Source organism: Ascaphus truei, chromosome 6 (genome assembly GCF_040206685.1).
Source record: "Ascaphus truei isolate aAscTru1 chromosome 6, aAscTru1.hap1, whole genome shotgun sequence".
NCBI classification, from domain to species: Eukaryota; Metazoa; Chordata; class Amphibia; order Anura; family Ascaphidae; genus Ascaphus; species Ascaphus truei.
The window spans coordinates 97038159-97059938 of record NC_134488.1 but is presented as its reverse complement, the minus strand read 5'-3'; the positions used below and the strand labels follow the sequence as shown (position 1 = coordinate 97059938).

The 21780-nt window shown below is 41.5% G+C and overlaps 1 protein-coding gene across 6 annotated transcripts in view; it reads right to left on the bottom strand.

Annotated features, from left to right (window-relative positions):
- Window positions 1-2529: 2529 nt before the first annotated feature.
- Window positions 2530-21780, bottom strand: part of LOC142497458 (myosin-10-like) — a 148021-nt gene continuing 128770 nt past the window's right edge. For 4 of the 6 annotated variants that reach the window (XM_075605270.1, XM_075605269.1, XM_075605268.1 and 1 more), the window contains 17 exons: window positions 21516-21687; window positions 21159-21371; window positions 20865-21009; window positions 19769-19975; window positions 18039-18143; window positions 17672-17824; window positions 17094-17342; window positions 16421-16633; window positions 16083-16295; window positions 15224-15385; window positions 14942-15070; window positions 14202-14290; window positions 12081-12204; window positions 10693-10901; window positions 10059-10167; window positions 8648-8820; window positions 7773-7938 (listed from right to left, as the gene is read on the bottom strand). In XM_075605270.1, coding sequence (XP_075461385.1) covers window positions 7788-7938; window positions 8648-8820; window positions 10059-10167; window positions 10693-10901; window positions 12081-12204; window positions 14202-14290; window positions 14942-15070; window positions 15224-15385; window positions 16083-16295; window positions 16421-16633; window positions 17094-17342; window positions 17672-17824; window positions 18039-18143; window positions 19769-19975; window positions 20865-21009; window positions 21159-21371; window positions 21516-21687 — 2816 coding nt within the window. In that variant the 3' untranslated portion in view covers window positions 7773-7787. Of the gene's footprint in view, window positions 5066-7772; window positions 7939-8647; window positions 8821-10058; window positions 10168-10692; window positions 10902-12080; window positions 12205-14201; window positions 14291-14941; window positions 15071-15223; window positions 15386-16082; window positions 16296-16420; window positions 16634-17093; window positions 17343-17671; window positions 17825-18038; window positions 18144-19768; window positions 19976-20864; window positions 21010-21158; window positions 21372-21515; window positions 21688-21780 lie in introns of those variants that run through there. The other 2 variants (XM_075605271.1, XM_075605273.1) reach the window with 1 other exon arrangement.

Below are 21780 nucleotides of genomic sequence, written 5' to 3'. Positions count from 1 at the left end.
CACTAACCTCCAACAGTATTTTACTGTGTATTTTTGTCATAGTGGATGTAGCATTGGGCTTCTCTGTTGCTAATTGTATACATTTGCCACGCTCAATAGCTCTCCTTTATGTCACTTATATACATATATATTTTGTGGGGGCTCAGGGGTTCCTAAAATGAGCTTGCTGGGGTTCTGTGTGTCGTTTGTTCGCTGGATATATACACGTGTAATTTTATTATCAATTTACACATTTTAAAATGGCCACTGCAATCTATACTTTACACCTACAGAAGTTGCCAGCTAAAAACATTACCTGCTTTAAATGTGCAAACCCACTGTCAGAGTTTAATTTCTTAGGGGCCTCTGAAAATTTGTCAATAAAGTGTTTTCTTTCCCCTTATCCCACCCTGAGCTTATAAGAGAACCAATCAAGTTGTGGGGAGGGAGGACTCTGCCTGTACAAGCACTTGCTGATCACACTGCGACACCACACAAAAAGGAGAAGCCAGAGGAAATCAAGCCCCTCCCAAGTCTAACGTTAAAATAATGAAATAAAAATACTTGTAGGTGTCAGCTTTGGGTACAAAATGTATCGATGACCCAGATAAGACCTCTTAAACATGTCACTGGAATTAGTTCACTTTGCATCTGTGAGGGGATTGTCTCACAATGTAGCTGTAACATAATGGGGTCTGGCGCTCGTGGGGCCCCCTAACATAGTACCTACTGTATGTCATATGCGGTTTGATCGGGGAGATGGGATTCTGCGCTCCTGTGGTGATCTGAACACAATGTGGCTGGCTGAGGAACAGAAGAGAACGACACATCTGCTGTTCCGTCATCTGTGATGCTGGATCACGTGATCGCTCCCGGGGGGCAGTCACATGATCACAAAGTGCCGGAGTAGCTATGTCACTCTGGTACCGCGTCCCCTGCAGCACTTAAAGGGTAAATGGGAAAAGTCCCATGTAGCAAGATTAAAAAAAGTGAGTTATTTAAAATAACTCAGTGTCATTAGTTTGCTTAGAAATATTTAACGACTTTTTTTCCACGTACTTTTAAAAGCAATTCAAGTGTTAATTATCTCGGGAACCATGGGGGGGGGGGGGGATTGGAGCTAAAAATAGTGCAGTTTTATTTTGAGGACCTCCCAAATTCTGTAAGAGGGAGTGGGGGGGGGGGGGGGGGAAGAAATGTTGTAGGAAATGGACGGGCTTGCTGCTTTAATTGAACATATTCAAATATTTCACCAAGGGGCAGTTCTTGCTGCATGCAGAAACCTTTCTTCATACAGAGCAATTATCGTCCCCGATTGCACCACTAGTTTTCCCCTGCTTAGTGATATTTAAGGTATGTATTTTATTTCTAAAGAATGGGCCCAAAAGCTAAACTAAAAATTCCCTTCCCCTCTGTGACATTAGCAAATGATGTGAATAGCTCAGGAGAAAACCACTTGACTTACAAAGCAGTTTGAAGTTTGCATGGGAAACATTTCCGTTCTGAATAGTCAGCTGGAGCATATGGAGCATGTTGGACTAATCATGTCAACACTACTGCATGCGTAAAAAAAATAAGGTGTTATTTCGTTCAGGATCTAATCACTGAGCCGATTTTCAAAACAAGTCGTTTTTGGGAAATCTGATCCCAACCTAAACATTTTTTATTTTTTATTTTAAACATTAATAACATTTGAAAGTTTATAAAACATAAAAATAACTTCCTGAAACAGCAGTAAATATTCAAGGTTTCCTGTTGAAATTAGCTGGAGACGCCTGCCTCAACCCACCAAGTCATGGGTGGCCAACTCCAGGCCTCACGGGCCACCAACATGCCAGTTATTGGGGATATCCCTGCTTCAGCACAGGTGGCTCAGTCATTCTGATTGAGCCACCTGTGCTGAAGCAGGGATAACCTGACCTTATGGTGGCCCGTGAGGACTGGAGTTGACCAAATCCTGCACCAAGTGATGTTACAGACTGTACCGCAGCCTGGAAGTTATTGGACCGTGTACCCGCCGCGCAGTCTGAGCGACTGTGATGTGACATCACTTGGGGAGCAGAAGTTGGCATCAGCTAATTTCTATGTTCTTGACGCTACAGAGACTATTGAATATTGGTAACAAAAATCAACGTTTACTGATGTTAAAGTAAATTATTTTGACATTTTATTAATATTTTGTTCAAAAATATTTTTTTCACGTGTAGCTTCAACGGTCTTTAAAATGCAGACATACATTTAATACTCCACATCTCACATTACCTTGATTTATTGAAACATTGAAAAGTTGAGTTTCCATATGGTGGTATGAAGAATATTTAGGATGTTTCGTGGAATCCCAAAGACCGTGGTAATGATTAACATACACGTTAGCTGTACCCGGTCATCTCTCTCTGACCGGCACTGTAGCAGAATGCCGAGGGCTATTATTTTACTTGGTGTTTATACGTGTGGGTTCTCAATTCTCTCTAGGATTACACAGAAATGCGGTAATACCCAAAATGCACGCAAAGACGCAAACAAGAGGAAAAACGGACATAGAGCAGCAAATTAAAGGATTCTTTAACATGACATTTTAATAAAAGCCATATACCTTTTTCTTTAAGGAGAAGATGTCACTATAACCTTTAACAAGAAATGAAAATCCAAATAAGGTGTGTGTGTGTGTGTGTATATTTTCTCTCTCGTCAGTTACACGCTGGTTTTTTAAAAAAAAGTCTAGTTAAAGGATAATAACAAAAATTTAAAAAAAAAAAAAAAACTGCCTCTTAATTAAACCATTTCAAAAAATAAATCTTTAAATTCCATTGACAACCAGAAAAATATAAGACTAATTTTTGTAGAAGTGTAATGAAAGTCATGCAGAAATATTTATACACAGATATGTCTCTAAAGTAGGTTTGCCAGCTATGTATAAATGAAATATTTATGTGTAGTGCATTTTCCTGAATATTATTTCAATATCATTTCAATTTTCTTAAGAAAAGTATCAATAAGCTTTGGATCACATATGTCACGAAGCTCAGAAGCACGTGTACAGATATTTCATTAACGCAAGAAAATGTGATCGGTGAAAACAATCAGACAGATTCACCCACAAATGTGGTTTCTCTACAAGTACGGGTGCTCTGTGTAGTACCCCATTCAATTTTCTGAGGACTCGGTTATATAAATGGGATTAAAACAAGCTGTCAGGCTACAACTTAACCTGTTGCGTGTTCTTCCAAAACCCATCAGTATATTGTACACAGTAAAGGGGGTAACGGATAAACAATATAGTTGTTAGTAATTTCACCTATACATGACAAACCTACTCCAGAAAACCAATTACCCCCCAAAATGAACAGCTAAATAACACATTTTAAGAATAAACTTAGGAAGAAAGAAAAAAAAAATGTTTGATCCAGTTTCATGTTTCCAGAAAATTCCAGGACATTGATAGTGTTCATCAAGCAGGATTCACTTGCCTTAACTGTTTTATATTTAACATTATTATTTTTAATGTTAAAAAGCATTGTGCCAGACATGCAATATGAATGGAAAGAGAGGTACTAGTGGAGATGAATTGCCACAAAGCTCCTCCAGCCAATTTGGAAGCCGGTTTCCGTTTATATCCAGTGTTATTGGCAGTATCTATGGATTCAGCAGGTGGTCCACCTCTTCCTTGTCCCAGTACTGCCCATAATCTTTTGAGGATCTTTATAAAGATCAATCATAGAAAAGACAAGGGTTGACCCGTTGAGAACACATCTTTGCTTTGCTCCACACAAATCAAGGACAGCTTCTAAACTGTAGAGAACTCGGGTACATCTCAAATAGAACAATAGCATTGTATGTCTCCTCATGGATGTTTTCTGCGGTGTTAGAATAAATTGGGAAGAGAAACCGGTGAAGGGAATATTAATGATTGTAGCGGGACGAGGAAAAAAACGTTCAAACTAAATGTAAATGTATATACACCCGTATCTCTGCAGGAATATCCTATCGTATGGTCATTACATGCTGAAAAACACAGGTATCTGAAATTGGTCTTCTGTAATGCTACTCTTTTGGATTTCTGTGTTTGTAATCTGTTTGTTTTTCTTCTTTACTGTGCCTGGTAATCAGCACTGGGGTCTTTTGTTTTACACAATTTATAAGTTGGATTTTTTTAGAATGAATGTTGTTCTAATGGAAACAACAAAAAGAGCCATTTCTATGTCAAGGCGAGACTAGGCAAAACATCTCCGATAAGAAGTGCCACCTTCTCTCCTTATGAAGGCAGACTTGACATTAACCATTTTACTGTTGGAAGGGCCAGACACACACGGCATTTATTTTAACAGTGATAACTAGAGGGGCATGAAACCCACCTCTGAGTCATTCCGTACATGTCCGTGTAAAGCATTTTTTTTTAAATTAAATACGGTTTTACACTTAGCAAAACAGAATCTGCTATTGGTCATCCAGAAATAGGTACTTTTAACAAATAATAATACAAGTGTGGGTTAATAAGGAAATTGAGATTTGGCCATATAGTGTCATTTGGAAATTGACAGTTCTGGAATCTACCATGGTATAGTGATGCTAAAAAGCAATCAAGGTCTCTGTGATGGTTGTACATATGTCGATGGAAACACTTTGGTTATTCAGTGTACCACCCATTATGCTACATGTTATCTACATGGGTACCCTTGTTGCAAGTAAATCTGTAACCTCACAGCCTGCCACCACTTGAGTCATCCCTTATAAAGTGCTCTGTGATTCCATGGCTGATATAAGAAGACATAAAGGACTACGTGCACTCCTATGGAGTGTTCTTTAGTCACCTTCCCAAAAGTCTTTTAAATAGACAGAGGTCACTACAATAGGTTAGTGTTGCACCATTCCATTTTTTTCTTTGTTTGATGAGTCTGTCCTTAGGTTTGAGGGAGGGCAGAAGAGCTCTACTCCCTTGTAGCCTCCTTCTCGACCCTATCACTCTGTCTGGGGCTGCTGATGGTTGGCTGATGGGTCTCCACTGTGTGCCTCCGATTCCTCATCAGAAACTGCTTCCATGGTGTACACCTGACGGATGGTTCGGGTGGTAAACTGAAGAGGGGCCCGTCTGACACAAGGAAAAAGAAGGTACATCAGTATTACTTATTTTTAGAAATAATTTTATTTCCAATTTCTGTGTGTGGTGTCCCGTGGATATTTTATATATATATATCAGGGCTTTATACTAACTGCAGAAATCACATATGTTCTAATTTGCTTATTTAATACAAGAGCCTTGCTCAAAGTTCGCCCTAGTTTGCAAACCGGGCAAAATTAGCCCATTTTCCTTTGCAAAACAAGTGCGAAAATGTGATCGCTTGCCAAAATGTACAACGCTCCATTAGACAATTTGATCCGGACTCTTTTGCATAATTCAATTAACTATTAATATTATATGAATGTCTCTCCAGCTATACAGTTTTCCTTTCACTGAGCACATTTTCCTTTTGTAAAATAGTTATAAGAATCCGACACTGGTAACCAGCTCTTTTCTGATAAATGGCCCAAAAATCTGTTAAATAAAGGGAATTAGACAGTACACAGCGATTTACCACTGATCCAAGCACAACTTTCAAAAGACGCATGGTTTTTAAATGCATTGCTACAGACTTGAGGACCATTGTTTTTATTTTTATTAGCACTATATGTGATGTAAGATCTCATGTGCAAATGGCTAAAATAACGAAACTAATACATGCTCCATACACATTAAGGGTTGGATATTGGTAACTCAGCACAGGGGTGGGCAACGCCAGTCCTCAAGGGCCACCAACAGGTCAGGTTTTCAGGATATCCCTGCTTCAGCACAGGTGGCTATATCTGTGGCTCAGTCTTTGACTGATCCACCTGTGCTGAAGCAGGGCTTTCCTGAGATCCTGACCTGTTGGTGGCCATTGAAGACTGGAGTTGGCCACCCCATACTCAGCAGGTTTAAGCACAGGAATCCCTCTGTACACAGCTACCCCTCATTAATAAATCTGCCCAGGAGGGGTCCTGCTTTAGCTGTCAATCGGAATAAGGTCTTTGAATGGCAGACAGAGCTTCCTTTGTGCACATGCGGCTCTTCAGCACCTGGAGTGTACAAATGTCGGACATGTTTTTTATTTTCCTTTGCACTGCACGCTGCTATGGGGAGACACAACTGACTCAGACCAAAGACAGGGGGGGGGCACAGCTCAAGGAGACACAGCCGCTGCTGTTAACATGCTTGTCAAACAAACACTTGGAAATCAAAGATTAAAGGATGGCGTGTAAGGGAGAAGAGGAGGAAAGGATTAATAGGTAAATTACGCTTCAAAAAGCCACTTCACTCCAAAGCAGTGTGCGGTATTAGTTTGGGTTTGAAATGTCTTGAAGGTACAATCCCTGATCATCTACATTGAAACCCTTTTCTTTCTTTCGGAACTTTCAATAAACCTCTGTTTTATGATGTAGCACTTCACAAATATCAATGATGGGGCACTGAACAAAATGGCTGCGTGTCTGTTACAGGAAGTTTTTATTTTATGCATAAAAATATCATTTATATGGAAAAATTCCAAGAATAAAAAAACCAGGCAAGCGGTATTTTGTTAGTTGCACTTGTAACTTGTATACTGTGTCGCTTAAATGGATTGGGAAGATTTGCATCTTTAAAAAAGCTGCACTCTAGGAGTTGCAGTACTGACAGCACTCAACCACTGTTTCTACTCCTTTGATTCCTAATGGCATAGTTTAATATAAATGTATCAGCCTTATAAATGTAGGACCCACGGTCTACATGTGAAAAGCACTATAACCATTATCACAGAATGCAGAGAGAACACCGCTTTGTTTGTTAGGTACTGAATTATTGTCCCACTGAATTATAAAGGAAAAAATGGCTGATCAGAGTGAAGTTAAAAAGCCGTTTTAGCAAACGATTTGCCCAATTAAGATACAAGATGTGTACGTATGTATATGAAAAAGATACAAATAGACCATACAGTAGTATTGTCAGACTGGATGGAAAATGACAAATTGGACCTCCAAGTGGGTGTAAAGGAGCGTGTCACAATCTGTGGCTATGGATGCTGTGATTGTGACTACTGTATGGTCTATTTTTTGTATCTTTTTCATATACATACACAGCTTGATGCCCTCCGCTCCTTTACTCCCTTGGATATGCTGCATTGAAAACAAATCAGTTACAATCAATGGTAAATGTCTCATTTATTTTATATACATATTGGTGTTAAAACCTCTTGTAATATATGGTTCTAATGAGGCTGCAGGACCTTTATGTGAAGAATATGCCAATGTGTTTATGAAAGCTCAAGAACACTGTGTCTGAACTGCTGCCCAATTTGCACATAGAACTGTTGTACGGGGTTCTATTTCAATAGTTATTGTCTCTCCAATCTTGTCCCTCACTAAAGGCCCTATCTACTAAGCAGCACCGCGTGGTCTTATAACTTCGCACCGCATGGTAAGTATGGCGCTAAACCCCTTTCAGTGATCCAATAAACTTGCTTTAACTCATTTAAATTTATATAGGGATTGCTCGCTTCATGCGCTCAGCCCTCGCTAACGTACATTAATCTGCAGCTTTTTAAGGCTGTATAATTTTCATGGGAACAATGCAGACTTACTGGTTTGGTAACAAATCTAATTACAAAATACACAAATTCCATGATTTTCAGGGACACCTTTTCTTTCTTTTTTTAACAGTACGATATTCACAATAAAAATGTGTTGCCTCCATGAAACATATACTGCACTAGCATACATACATGTAAATCTCTACATAGAACCTCATCATTGCTAAAGTGTCATGCAACAGGTTTCATTGCATCACAAGGTAGGGCTATCTGGTATAAATGCATGGGAGCGCTAAAGCAGCAATCAAAGCGGTTTATTCCACTCAAACCCCACACAGGTTCATGCACAGGGACATACTTGCGTTGTTGACGCTCTAACTTGCTGTTTTCCGATCGACAAAAGGAAATGATATAAAAAAAAGACAATGAGAATAGCAGCAAAGAAGCTAGAGAGAAAGCCCCGCGGTCAGACTTCTATTCCAGCCATCAGGATCAGTGTCAGCGGAATAATCTACGTGCAGTAGATGACATGTCTGCAGTGGTTTTTATGGAGCCCAACATTGTCATTGATTAAAAAAAGGCTTGTTCAGCGTTACAAAGGAGGAGAAGAAAGATTGCTAGAGATTAGGATTGGTCCACGCGAAATCTTACTCTATAAACCTGAGATACATGGAGCCACGATGCAGGTTATGTGCGGTATGACAAACTGACCCAGCAGTAACTGCCTTTCACGTCAATGGCAGATACCGTTGCATTGGGGTGCGATACTCCGCATTGCGGCTTGATGTACCCCGGCCTAGATGCCCCAGGTATGACACACATGCAAGCGGCAGAAGTGTGAGCAGTTTAGTGTGTTTACAGCAAGTGATTTGCATTTCTGCTTTCACTAAGAGAACTATTTTCTGATTTCTTGATTTTTTTAAATCCTGGAATAATTGCTAAATTTACCATAAAACTTTACTATCTACATTAATTAGCAATGCACTGCTGGCCACGTAAACATGGAGGGGGTTAAAGGCTACGGCTTCAGCGACTCTGTATATAGTCAACTGAAGGCTGCGGGCAAAATGTTCAACCGTGTAACAACTCACCTCAGCCTGCTCCTGAGTGTGCTCACTTCTCGGTTCATGGACTCCGCTGACTCGGTCACATCTTCCAGCTCGCGCTGAAGTCTGCGGCGGTTGGAATTGGCCCGTGATGCGTCTTCCTCGGACTCCTCCAGCTGGCGCTTGAGCTGCTTCATACGGATATGTGCTTTCTCCAGCTACAAGAGAAGGGCTTCGTTAATATCCTGGGAAGCGCAGGGGGACATTCCCATTGCACTGATCAGTTTGTGATTAGAATACATGAAAGTTAGGAAGAAATAGGCATGTCGGAAATTCGTAGAACCCCTTTCCTTCTCCCCCCCCCCCCCAGTTCAACTCCAAGGTATTTCTAAGGATTTATTCCTGCTACAGACCAGTTATTAGAAAATGAAAAGTATGTGTGTTAGACAGCACTCCACAAAGTGTAGATTGAAAATAGTATACTGATAACGTGGTGCAAGGGAACTGAGGGGAACCTCAAACCCCCCAACAAAGTCACATATACAATATAAAAAAGGGGGGGGCGGGGGAGGATAAGGGAAAAAATGGGGAGTGGGGGGAAACTACGTAAAACAAGTGTAAAAGATGAAGTGATATATGTATGGGGGGCAATGTTTCGGGGCCTAAATCGCCCCTTCTTCAAGCCCATTTCAAAGACCCCATAAGTCTATGGTACTTCCCAATCCTCCATCCAAAACCTCTCATCTATTAAAGTACTAATATTGGTCTAGTTAGTTAGGATATGCTAACGGCATGGACTTGTTATACTTAATGTAAAGAATGATAATCTCCAATAAACACCTGGAGACACAAACACCACCTAAATGTAGCAACAGTACATATACTATAGGACTAGCAAAATGGGGAATCAGCCCTGTGTCTCTCAGGATGACATAGACCAATCCAATGCTAAAAATGGCTGTGGCACAAAATGACTCTCTAAGGCACAAAATGCAATTAGAGAAAAAAAAAAAAGAGTCATGTGAGAGACTGCCACAGAGAACTCCCCGACTGCTCGATTCTGTACCACTGAGGATTCGTAATGGTCATTACTCTTTTTTTTTTTTTTTTGCTCTAATCGCATTTTGTACCTTAGAGGGTCGTTTTGTGCCACACTCATATGTAGCATTTTTTTCCCTTTGTATTTTTTCCCTTATCCTCCCCCACCTCTCTCCCTTTTTTTGATATTGTATAGTCCTGCTTGATGAGTTGTACTCTCCATAGTCTATCTTGGGGCAATTGCTTGTTGCATCATCTCATGTTCATTCAATACATTTTATATTTGCATTTGACCTTTGTCTGATTATCCGGGAACATACATACATACATACATACATACATACATACATACATACATACATACATACATATATGTTATTAGAAAGCGGTTTCAAATTTTCCAAAAGGCAGACTGTACCTGATCTTTAAACTGATCAGCATTCCTGCGTTCCTCTTCCACCTGCACGATCACCTCCTTTAGTCTCTTTTCAGCACGTCGTACTAACTTGTTGGACAAAACACGCTCCCTTGTACAGGTTGAAAACAAAAAGGCATGAATGATTATCTATATCTATCATGATGGTCCCTGCTTCTTACTGGAGAGAAATACAAGGACCGTGCCCATTTTATTCTCTTCTGTACTCACATAAGTGTTGGGAATTCACTGAAGGAACATTCTGTCATTCAAGATTATCATGTCAAAAAAGGGATCTAAGTGACCCGAGAAGCTTAACCCATGTTGTTCTTTATTTTGTTTTGGACAAACTGTATTTTCTTCTGGTTTAGATGGTACCCGCTCACTGTTACAGCCCTTCTCTTATGACAAAATGTGGCCACAACCACTGCAAATCAATCCAGGAGCTATAAACACATCATAAATAAAGGTATTCCTTAATCTTCCAGGGCCGATAACTGATATCAAGTATTAAGACTGGAGCCTAATACTATACTAATGAACATAATGGTGCATTCGTGGCAATCCCCATTGTGGATAGTGGTCTGGTTGATTTTACTTCCCTCACTAAAGCATAATGTTCGTTTTCTAGACTCACTTTGACTCCTGCTCCATCTGCTCCTCCAGGTGTGAAATCTTGGACTCCAGTGAGGCAATAGCAATCTTGTATTTTGACCTGATGGTGGAATCCAGCTCATTTAATTTCACCTTGAGCTCCTTGTTCTGCCTCTCCATCTGCTGGCGGGCATTCTCTGCCTTCTGAGAGAAGCTTCGTTCAGCTGAGAGCTCGGTAGTCATTGTCTCCACCTATTGACAAAAAGAAGCAGTGCTACCATAAGTGGGGAATACGGAGCTGATGTCTACCTCTCTATTTCCATCTATATTGACATGTACAGTAAGCGATACACTTCATGGTTCTAAGCAGCCTAAAACATCAAGGGCCATATATACTAAGGAATGCTAAGCCGTAAGGCACCTTACGGCCCACTGACATAGGTTAAAAGGTGCCCTAAGTTTAGCACCACTTAGTACATACGTCCCAAATGCTCTTTAATTAAGCGGTTTCATTCTACAATGTGCTAGGTATTTTTCTAATGACCACTTAGCGATTTTGAGAGTGCAAATCGGCCTCCACGGGAACAATGATTCTGCATGCTAATGCACTTGAACAATTTACTAAAGCTAAATAAATCTGAAATGACAAAATATCTTATTTCCTTCGGGGGGAGACTGTGGCCTGCACATTTTTCTACTACAAAATGGTGTGTTAACTCTGTGCTTCGCAACCATTTGGGAATTTAGATGTACTGTTTACTACAGGAAGTCATTTCTTCTCTCTGGAAGCTTAGTTGTTAACGGGTTACTGTTTTTTTATTTTTTTACTTTGCGTCTTTGTGAATCAATAGAAGTATATTAACCACTTTTAGAAGTAAAAGATTGAAGTCAATAGCTTTTTCCAACCTCATCTAGTAATAATAATAATAGCATGTTCTTGTATAGCGCTGCTAGTTTTATGTAGCGCTTTACAGAGACATTTTGCAGGCACAGGTCCCTGACCCGTGGAGCTTACATTCTATGTTTTTGGTGCCTGAGGCACAGGGAGATAAAGTGACTTTCCCAAGGTCACAAGGAGCCGACACCGGGAATTGAACCAGGCTCCTCTGCTTCAAACTCAGTGACAGTCAGTGTCTTTACTCACCGAGCCACTTCTTCTCCACTCCATCTAGTCATCTACTATGGTAATGTTGTCATGAACAATAAAAATTAAATGCGTGACAACGTCACAAATCTGTTTCGATCCTGTCCTCTTCCACAAAAACACACACAGTGTCACCCCAAACAAGCAGAGGTTGTTTGGACGATTGAATTACATGCTGCATTCTGTACAATAGTGAAGATATCGCCTGCCATTGAGGTCATTTGTGTAGGTTGCCAAATTTGTGTATATCTGAATTAACAATATTGCAAAGCCAAACATTGTTGTACCTGTATGGTATATTTCCTGTATCTGTCATTTAAAAGCTCCATGTTACTCTGTTCCTCATCTAGCTCTTCCTCAAGCTGTGCAATTCGAGCCTCCAAGGCGCGCTTCTCATCCAGCAGAGCAGATCTGCAAGTTTGGAAGAAGAATGTCAAACAATACCAAATGTAGGCTTTAACCATTCATTATCCATATGACAGAGGGACTTGGAAATCATTTTCAGTCATCTGAAGATTACTGTGCTTGCAAGTTATTTTAACAGAACTGCTATCAGCTTGGCAGATAGATGGGGATATGACATCGCAATGACCTTGGGAACATGCATTGTTAGAGTATTTTCCAACCAAAGGCAGATTATCTTTTTAAATGGCAATCGCTCTTGGGCCAAACTGAATTAATTCCAGTGACATGTTTAAGGGGCTCATCTAGGTAATTGATACATTTTAACCAAAACAACTACAGTACTTTTTATTAAGTTATTTAAATGTTAGACTTGGAAGGGGCTTGATTTCCTCTAGCTGTACCTTTTTGTGTGACGTCACTATGTGTTCAGCAAGCGCTGGTACAGCCAGAGCCCCCCTAAAAAGTCTCCCCTTATCTTTATTGGTTCTCTGATACTGACAGGGTGGGATGAGGGCAAAGAAAACACTTGGTTGACTAACACTTCTCTAATCAGAGAAAAGAAATTCAACTGGTCGACTATGTGGGATTGCACTATTAACAGCTCAAAAATATTTAGAGGACTACCTTATTTACTCAATAAAGCTAATCTTGCCCTCCTGTTATCCCCTCCTGCTAATTATTTGATGGACTCTCTCATAAAACTCTAAATAAAAATAAAAAGTTGTGTGTGCTGAGCACGCGCATTTTAAGTGAAACTTCTTTGTCTTTGGTCACTGTTTTGTCACAGATATTGTATTTGAGATGGTGATATTTTTAATTAAAATTCAAAACATAATGTCAGTGACAAAACGCAAAGAAGTTTGACTTAGAACGCGCGTGCTCGGCGCACACCTGTTTTAGCTAATTGCACTTGTATAGTTATACTAAATGTCTCTGCGTGTGTGTGTGCGCCCCTGCGTGTGCGTGCGTGTCTGTGGCGCGTGTCTGTGTGCGCGCATGTGCGTGCCTGCCTCCGGGGCCTCTGTCTCCCAAGCTGGGTTGCTTTTGCTCCTGCACATGAGCGGTGCGCCGAGCTGGCAACTGCTGCACATGTGCGCCGTGCCCGGCCGCCACAGAGCACGTGCCCATTAGTACCGTAACGTCACTCGCGTTGCGGTTTTTCGTTACAAGGCGAGGATGTTCTCCCGTGAAAACACTGCAGGTGCCAGCAAATAAGTTTCATTGAGACAGGAACTATTGACAGTTCTAGCTCGGGCATAGAGAAAAGGTTCTGAGCATCGAGTACCAATATAACCAATATAGCGCTGGACATAGAGTACCAATATAACCAATATAGCGCTGGACATAGAGTACCAATATAACCAATATAGCGCTGAACATCGAGTACCAATATAACCAATATAGCGCTGAACATCGAGTACCAATATAAAACCAGCTGTGACTGTGATACATTGTATAACAAAGGCATGCTACTTACACCAGGGGTGAAAAATTGGGAGGAGCGCACGAACCGGATGGAGCAGGAAAGGACCCAGAATCAAAATATATAACAAGGGTACTTTAATGTGTCACATGACAAAGTACCCTCACATGACACATTAAAGTACCCTTGTTAAATATTTTGATTCTGGGTCCTTTCCTGCTCCATCCGGTTCGTGCGCTCCTCCCAATTGTTCACTTCTGCATATCATCATTGGAAGCTGCACAGCCAGCCAGCCACACAAAAGGACAAGTGAGTACTCTTCCAACTGAGGGGAACCTGCCAATGAGATTGATCGTGGGTGGGCTTGTACTACCCACTACCTGTCTTCAGGAAGACTGTACCCATTACTGTTGTTGCATTATCACTATTCTATATTTGTGCGATGACGGATTTCCTTTGGATGGTGGTTTTGGCATTATATCATCATTGGCCTGGCATTTGATTGCTTTTGCCATTTTGTCTATTCTACTTACACCGGGGCAAGCGATATTTTATGAAACAATTAATTCCACATTCTTACTTGCCACTGACGCCATTCGATAGCTCATCCGATAGGTCGTCTCTCTCCTGTTGAGCCTGTCTCTTTGCTCTTTCAGCTGCTGCTAATTCCTACAAAATTAAGTAGGAGATTAAGTAGGTCAACAAATATCTCAAAGCAAAGACATCATGCCACAGCTATTAAAACCACAAGTAGAGAACGGCCGAATGTCCAGGTGTATGCAAGTTATGCATCAGGATATGAAGACAAAACAAATAAACACATTTACAGGCATACCCCGGTTTAAGGACACTCACTTTAAGTACACTCGCGAGTAAGTACATATCACCCAATAGGCAAACGGCAGCTCACGCATGCGCCTGTCAGCACGTCCTGAACAGCAATACCGGCTCCCTACCTGTACCGAAGCTGTGCGCAAGCGGGGAGACTATAGAGCCTGTTACACATGTGTTATTTACATCAGTCATGCACGTATATGACGATTGAGGTACAGTACATGCATCGAGAAGTGGAAAAAAGGGAGTGCTTCACTTTAAGTACATTTTCGCTTTACATACATTCTCCGGTCCCATTGCGTACGTTAATGCGGGGTATGCCTGTACATGGTAACAACAGTACATATTTCTTATGTGTTGTCTTTATATTTCTAATGGCATGTTGGAGATCCGTTAATGGTTCGCACTAAAATATTTCTCCTCAAGCTGCACCCGCAGGAGTCAAATGTACCAATTCCAATGTCCAGGCGCCCACCCATAACCAACCTCTTGTAGCTGAAGCAGCTCTGCCTCCAAGCTCTTAAGTCTCTTCTCATTTTCTTTGCATTGGATGAAGATTTCCTCCCGAGATGTCCGCGTCTCCTCCACTTCACGCCACACTTCTTTCAGTTGAAACTGTAAGAGTTCATGACCAGTTAGAAATGTCATCTGATACCTTCTTACAAATATCCATCACCGTGTTCAAGGATATTTTGAACGCAATTAATTATCTCTGCTCCTTAAATAAAAAAATGAATGAATAACTACATGGTTTTTTTTTCTTCTTACCTGGAGTTTCTTCAGCTGCTTAATGGCTTCCTCGCGGCCTTTGGTCGCACCATCGATCTGGCTTTCCATATCCTGAAGATCCATCTCCAGCTTTTTCTTTGCAGCAATAACCTGAGCCTTCTGCTTCCGTTCATCATCCAACTCTACTTCCATATCTCGTACCTGCAAAAACAAATAGGCAAAGTCATGAGACGCTTAGCCCAGCGGTGCGCAAACTGGGGGGGGGGCGGGAGAATTTCTAGGGTGGGGCGGGGGCGCGGCAGTTAGAGGCCCCACACTCTTCCCCACGGCATTTAATTTAAATGCCGGGGAGGCGTGAGGCCTCGGTAACTCACTTACCTGCTCTCTGGTGCACGTCGTCATGGCAACGCAGCATCAAATTATGCTGCGGGGTCCTGCACCGTCACGTGTCGCCATGGTAACGCGCGTCAAATGACTCAGTGGGGTCACGTGACGTCACATGACCCATGGCGGCATTTGACGTTGAGTCATTGGAGAGGGGGGTACGAACGCTGAGGCTCCCGGACAGGGGGGTGCAGCTCAGGAAGTTTGCGCACCCCTGGCTTAGTCTATGCATTTCTATTGATGAAGAAATATGTTGGACTGATCAGGAAGAAAGATATTTTTCGAATTGCTCTCATAAGTAATAATATCATCTAATACTCCATGACGCCATCAGAAATGGGAAAAAATATTTTGATTGCTAGAAACGAAAGATTTTACACCTAGATAACAGCTACAATCTTAAAATGTAAGTATAGCAAATGAGCTACAATATGTACTATGGCTTTTCAATCTCTCAATGTTCGCTTACAAGCTGCTCTTCCTTATGCTACTTGAAGCCCTTTGGCTAACTCACCTGTTTGATCAGCATTTTCTTCTTGTCATCATTTGAATCATCGCGGTTTTGAAGGTCCCTTTCAAACTGAGCTTTCATGGCCTGCATGTTCACTTCCAAGCGGAGTTTTCCGTCTTCAATTGCCTGGAGCTCATCCTCCAGTTCCTCTATCTGGGTCTTCATTTCCTGCACTTGTTGATCCAAAGCTCTTTTAGACCTTTCCAGCTCATGAACCTATAAATCACAGATTTCCATTGTCACAAAGCAAAATTGCTGTTATATTTCCCAAGCTATCTAATGAGGAAGATAAGGCATCCCCTTTTAGATAAATAGATAAAAAAATGGGTTTGTGCTCTTACATTCTTGCCAACATCATCCTTAGAGCTGACAACGTCATCCATTTCTGCTCGCAGTTGTTTGTTCTGCCTGTCCAGTTCATTCTTTAGGTCCAGCGCCTCTTCCAGGCCTCGGCTCAGGGACAGAGCCTTTGTTTCCTTCTCACGAGCCTCAGCCTCTGCTCGATCTCGCTCTTCTGCATATCGTGCTGAAATGTTCTTCTCTTCTGCTAGCATCTAGAAAGTAAGAAAAAGAAAGTAGAAACGTCAAAGCTGCTAAAAAAACAGATAACATGGATCCCTGATTTCTACATGTAAATTATGGCCTGTGGTTAATTACTCAAAAACTACATTTGTTACATTTTAAAAAATTGGGTTGTCTCGTATCCAAATTTCCAAATGCATTTCTACTTAAGGATCTGAAGTGTAATTATGAATTTAGACCGTCGTTAGAGATCTAAATAACCGAAAAGGAGCTTATATAGACACACAGAGTATATTTATAGATCTTCTTTTATTTTTAATCACTAAGTATGTAAAGGAAACTATGACAGTATATGTACTGTATATGGATATCCTATTATTGCATGATGGAGAATGAATGGTCTGTCATGATCAGTAAAGATCTATGCATCTTGCAAACTCACAAGAAAGTGATTATGCTAAAATCATCTCTAATTCATCACAATCTGGTCACCTGGTCAAACTTCTTCTGCTTCTTCTCCAAGTTTGAGACAATTTGCCGTTGATGATCCAGATCCACTACCAAGTCATCCAGCTCCTGCTGCAAACGGTTTCTAGTCTTCTCCAGCTTATCATTGACTTGATGTTTCTCATCAAAGCGTTGGCTCAGCATCTCAAGATCCTTTGCCATCTTTTTCTTGGCTTCTTCCAGCCCGTCCACTGCGCCCCCGTGCTCCTCCATCTTCTTCTTGGAGTCGAGAAGCTGCAGTGCATGAGAAGGAGGGCACAGATGAAGACTTTGTGGTATTTAAACTGCAAGTCAACTACCCAACCACACACTCTGCACACTTATCAGTTGACCAGCAGTGGCTTGGCTTGTATCAAACGATAATGTGATGTAACTAGCTAACCCTTTCACAGCCAGACGTTGCAGTGGGTTTCAAGTCCTCTCTGGCAGCAATAGCGTTGACAAAATCTTAAGACTGGCTTTAGCAGGTCCACCCAGAAAACGTGGAGGATAAATACAAATAAACGAAAAAAGCGCATGATTCCATTCACCTTCCTGTTTGTGTGGAAATGTCTGCACATTACCTGTTGCTGCAAAGCCTGAATCTGGCGGCTCATGTGATTCTTGGCTGCCTCCTCTTCCTCTAGATTCTCCATGAGGTTATTCTTCTCCTCTTCCAACTGTTTTACCCGAGAGCTGAAGTTCAACTTTTGTCTCGTCTCCTCCTGTAGCAACTCCTGCAATTGCAACCACAACCAGGTCAAAAGAGGTCATTAAATAATAAAATGAACTAAAAAAAATAAATAAAAAAAAAACACGAGAGGAAGAAAGCAGAAAGAGCCAAGGAAAATCACGAGGAAGAAGGTGTAACAGTGAGAACAGGCGCAAAAGGGGAGAGAATAGAAAGAAAACCAGAAACAATGGACAAAAAGGAATGCCAGGATTCATTACCTGGGCATCTTGCACCTGGGACTGCACTGTAGACAAGTCTTTGGCTAGTTTGATTGACTTGGATTCTGTGGAACCAAGTGACCCAGAAACACCATCCAACTCAGCCTGTCGGAAAACAAGGGCACATATAGCAATGATCCAAACACAAACACAACCTTCCCAGCATTTCAAAATTAAATATTAATCATTAGTTGGAGCAGCAGTCTGTGCTGATCAACGTTTTTCTTGCATCTTTCACACATAAGATCTTATTTTGCCCTTTCTAACGCTGTTAGTATTTTGTAAACCTAATGCTTTGTTCAGGAGATATAAGTGTTTGAAACATCAAGTGTTTTTGGAGCTCTCCCTGGAGGAATGGAACAATTCGCCAGGGTGGGATTATTTACCACAGCCGGAGCCACGGTGGGATTATTTACCACAGCCGTTGAGCCACAGTGGGATTATTTACCACAGCCATTGAGCCACGGTGGGATTATTTACCACAGCCATTGAGCCACGGTGGGATTATTTACCACAGCCATTGAGCCACGGTGGGATTATTTACCACAGCCATTGAGCCGCGGTGGGATTATTTACCACAGCCGTTGAGCCACGGTGGGAGAATTTACCACGGCCATTTAGCCACATTGGGAGAATTTGCCATGGCCGTTTAGCCACTGTGGGGATTTGCCACGGGCGTTTAGCCACTGTGGGGGATTTGCCACGGCCGTTTAGCCACTGTGGGGGATTTGCCACGGCCGTTTAGCCACTGTGGGAGAATTTGCCACGGCCATTTCGCCGTATGGTTTAGACTTTTTACGGTTTTTAGGGCTAGAGGTTAAGATTAGGGTTCAGGTGACGAATATTATGGTTAGGGGTTAGGAATATTAGGGTTACGGATTAGGGTTTTCAGGGGTAAAATTAGGATTAGGGTTGGGGTTTGTGGTTAAAGTCCTAGGTTGCAGTTATCGGCATTAGCCAAAATGACCCAGAATCGCCCAGATTCACGGGGTCACCTGCGGTGACGAACTGTCCTAGATCTGTCCCTGGAGCCCAGTGCAGATTGTAACAATCATGATTGGTAACACTAAAAAACATGCTCACGGGGCAAGATACCAACATTATAAATGCATTCAAACTTCTGAGGGGGATTGCTGCTTTAAATAGCTGCTCAGCTTTACGTGACATGTATAAAATATATTTCGTATGTATTCAAAATAAAGATGGTAACTAAATCACTCAGGTCTTCTTTAAATGTAATACACTGCAAAGGTTTAAAGTGGCATGTCTGCTAATCTTACAAAATACGTCAATTTAACATTGTAATTGGCTTCCTTAAACAAATGTAATTGTGCTCAAAGAAAAGATTTGGCTATATCTGACTACATTGGCAATGAAGGAAGTTTTCCTTTTCAGTGGAGGCTCAGCCCGTCAGTCGAGTGTTGATGTAGCATTGTATCCCTGCCGGGGGTCAAACAGCAGACTCTGTGCCTGTGCAAGGTACCTGCTTATACCACACATCACACTAAACAGAGGAAACCAAACCCCTCCCTCATGCCAGTTTACCTGTACAAATTAACGTTAAAAAGAATTACTTGTGTCTGACTTTTTTAACAAGCCATCAACTACCCAGAATGAACACGTGATGGCTATTGATTCGTTGCACCTTTGAAACAAGGACGGCCTACCAGAGAAGTTTCTCAGTGCACTGCTGTTTCCGGGGAGGAAGCCTCAATGTTTCCCATAATTACCTGCATCTTTTGCAACTTTTCTGCCAACTCGGCCTTGGCCTTCTCACTCTCCATGACGCGGACCTGAAATTCGGACACATTCCCCTCTTGTTTTTTACGCCGTTGTTCGGAGTCCAGTTTTGCAGCTTGGAGGGTCTTGACTTCCTTCAATAGGTCAGCGTTCTCGCTCTCCAGGGTCTGCTTCACCTTCTCCAGGTTCACTTTAAACTATGGAAAGATTGAGAATGAGTACATCGGTCGTGAGCCGCTGTAACAAGTGGCCAGGAATGTCTGCTTTGGAAAAGTAGAAAACGGGGCTTGATGTAGATTTTGTTTTATTATTTTTTGGTATTTTTAATATTTGTAAAACATTATATTGTGTGCTTGCTCACACATGAAATATCTCATCTCTATATGTTTCATTATCAACTTTTTATGTTAATTGTACATAGTAGATGTAAAATGTGGCGTTTTGGTGAAACTGGGGGTTATTTTCCTGCATCAATAAAATATGTTTTATAAACATGTTATATACACAATACACATTTCCCATGCCCTGAACCAGGCTAGGCTTTTGTCCGACCAATGAAAATATTAATTTATAGGTTAATCAACTGTATTTACAGTTTTATTCCTAAATCTTTTCCCCAGGCCTTTACATTTTAAACTACAATTATTAAATGTGTCCATATCTAGAAAATGACGAACCTGGAAAACTGAACAGAATTTGCACATCTGGCTCTATTACTTACCAAATGTATATGAAAAAAAATGGGTGGTAAGAAGACTACTAATCGTAACTAAAAAGAGGACCAGGAGAGTGCAGAATTAATGGGAAGTATTCTGCCAGGTCTCAAGCAAAGGATGAAAGAAGACTCAGCTCTGCAAGGGCTACAGCAAAGTTATGTTTCATGACTGCAATTAACAAGTGGATCAGTAAAAGTGATCTGGACCAAGGCAGATAAGGATCTGTCCGCTTACATTATATAGTGCTCTCTTTTTTGTCCTTTTACACTTTTGTCTTTCTTTAGTGGCTAAAAAGATGAATTCCTGGTGCCTGTACTTGATAATTACATAGAATTTTTGTAGTGATGGAAATGCTTGTAAACCCCCTTACCCTGCGTGACTGCTCCAGCTGTTCCGATAACTCTTCCACCGTTTGGGTGTGCCGCTGGCGCATCTCCAACACCTGAGATTCGTGAATCTTTACCTCGTCCTCAATAGTCTTTTTAAGTTCGGTCACCTCTTGCTCGCGTTTTGTCCTGAAAAATGGGCAGGATTTTCAAAATCCTACACAGCTTAAACATCTGCTACGGACGTAATGGTAATTTATGACCCGATTGGCCTGTAGTGAATAACCGCCCTCTAGTATTATTAGTAAATATTGAACTCTGCCTGTTATACCGCTTACCTGAGGTCTTGCTGTGTTGCGGTAGAATCTAGCGTGTCTTCCAGTTCCGTTTTCAATGCCTCCAGCTCCTCTCCCAGGTCACGACGCTGCTTCTCGGCTTTGGCCCGTGAAGCCTTTTCTGACTCCAAATCTTCGTGTGACTCAGCGAGCTGGGATTGTAACTCTCGAAGCTGCTTGAGCAAGTTGTTCTTTTGTCCTGCTTCATCCTCAACTCTATGTAGGGGGAGAAATACACATGTTTACTATCCAGCAGAATAGGTACCACAAATCTCCCCACACCCAATGGGAAAGATCCTGGCCCTTGTATAAAAGTACTGTACACAATCCCAGGATGATATGAGGTAACATGTCGGGTACCTGGCGAGAGCAGCCTGCAGCTCTTCCTCCTTGCGAGCCAGTTGTTGCTTTAGCTCCTCAATTTGCTGCTGGAGCTCTAGGATCTGGTCCTGTAAATCAGAAGTCTCCCCATCGAGCTTCCTCTTGCTCTTCTCCATCTCCTGCCTGCCCTTCTCTTCCTTCTTGAGACGATCTGAGACAATTAGTAAAGATCAGGTTTACTCACTTAAAAAAAGCAAAATACGGCCACTGGTACTACAAGGGACCCGAATTCATTCAGTGAAAC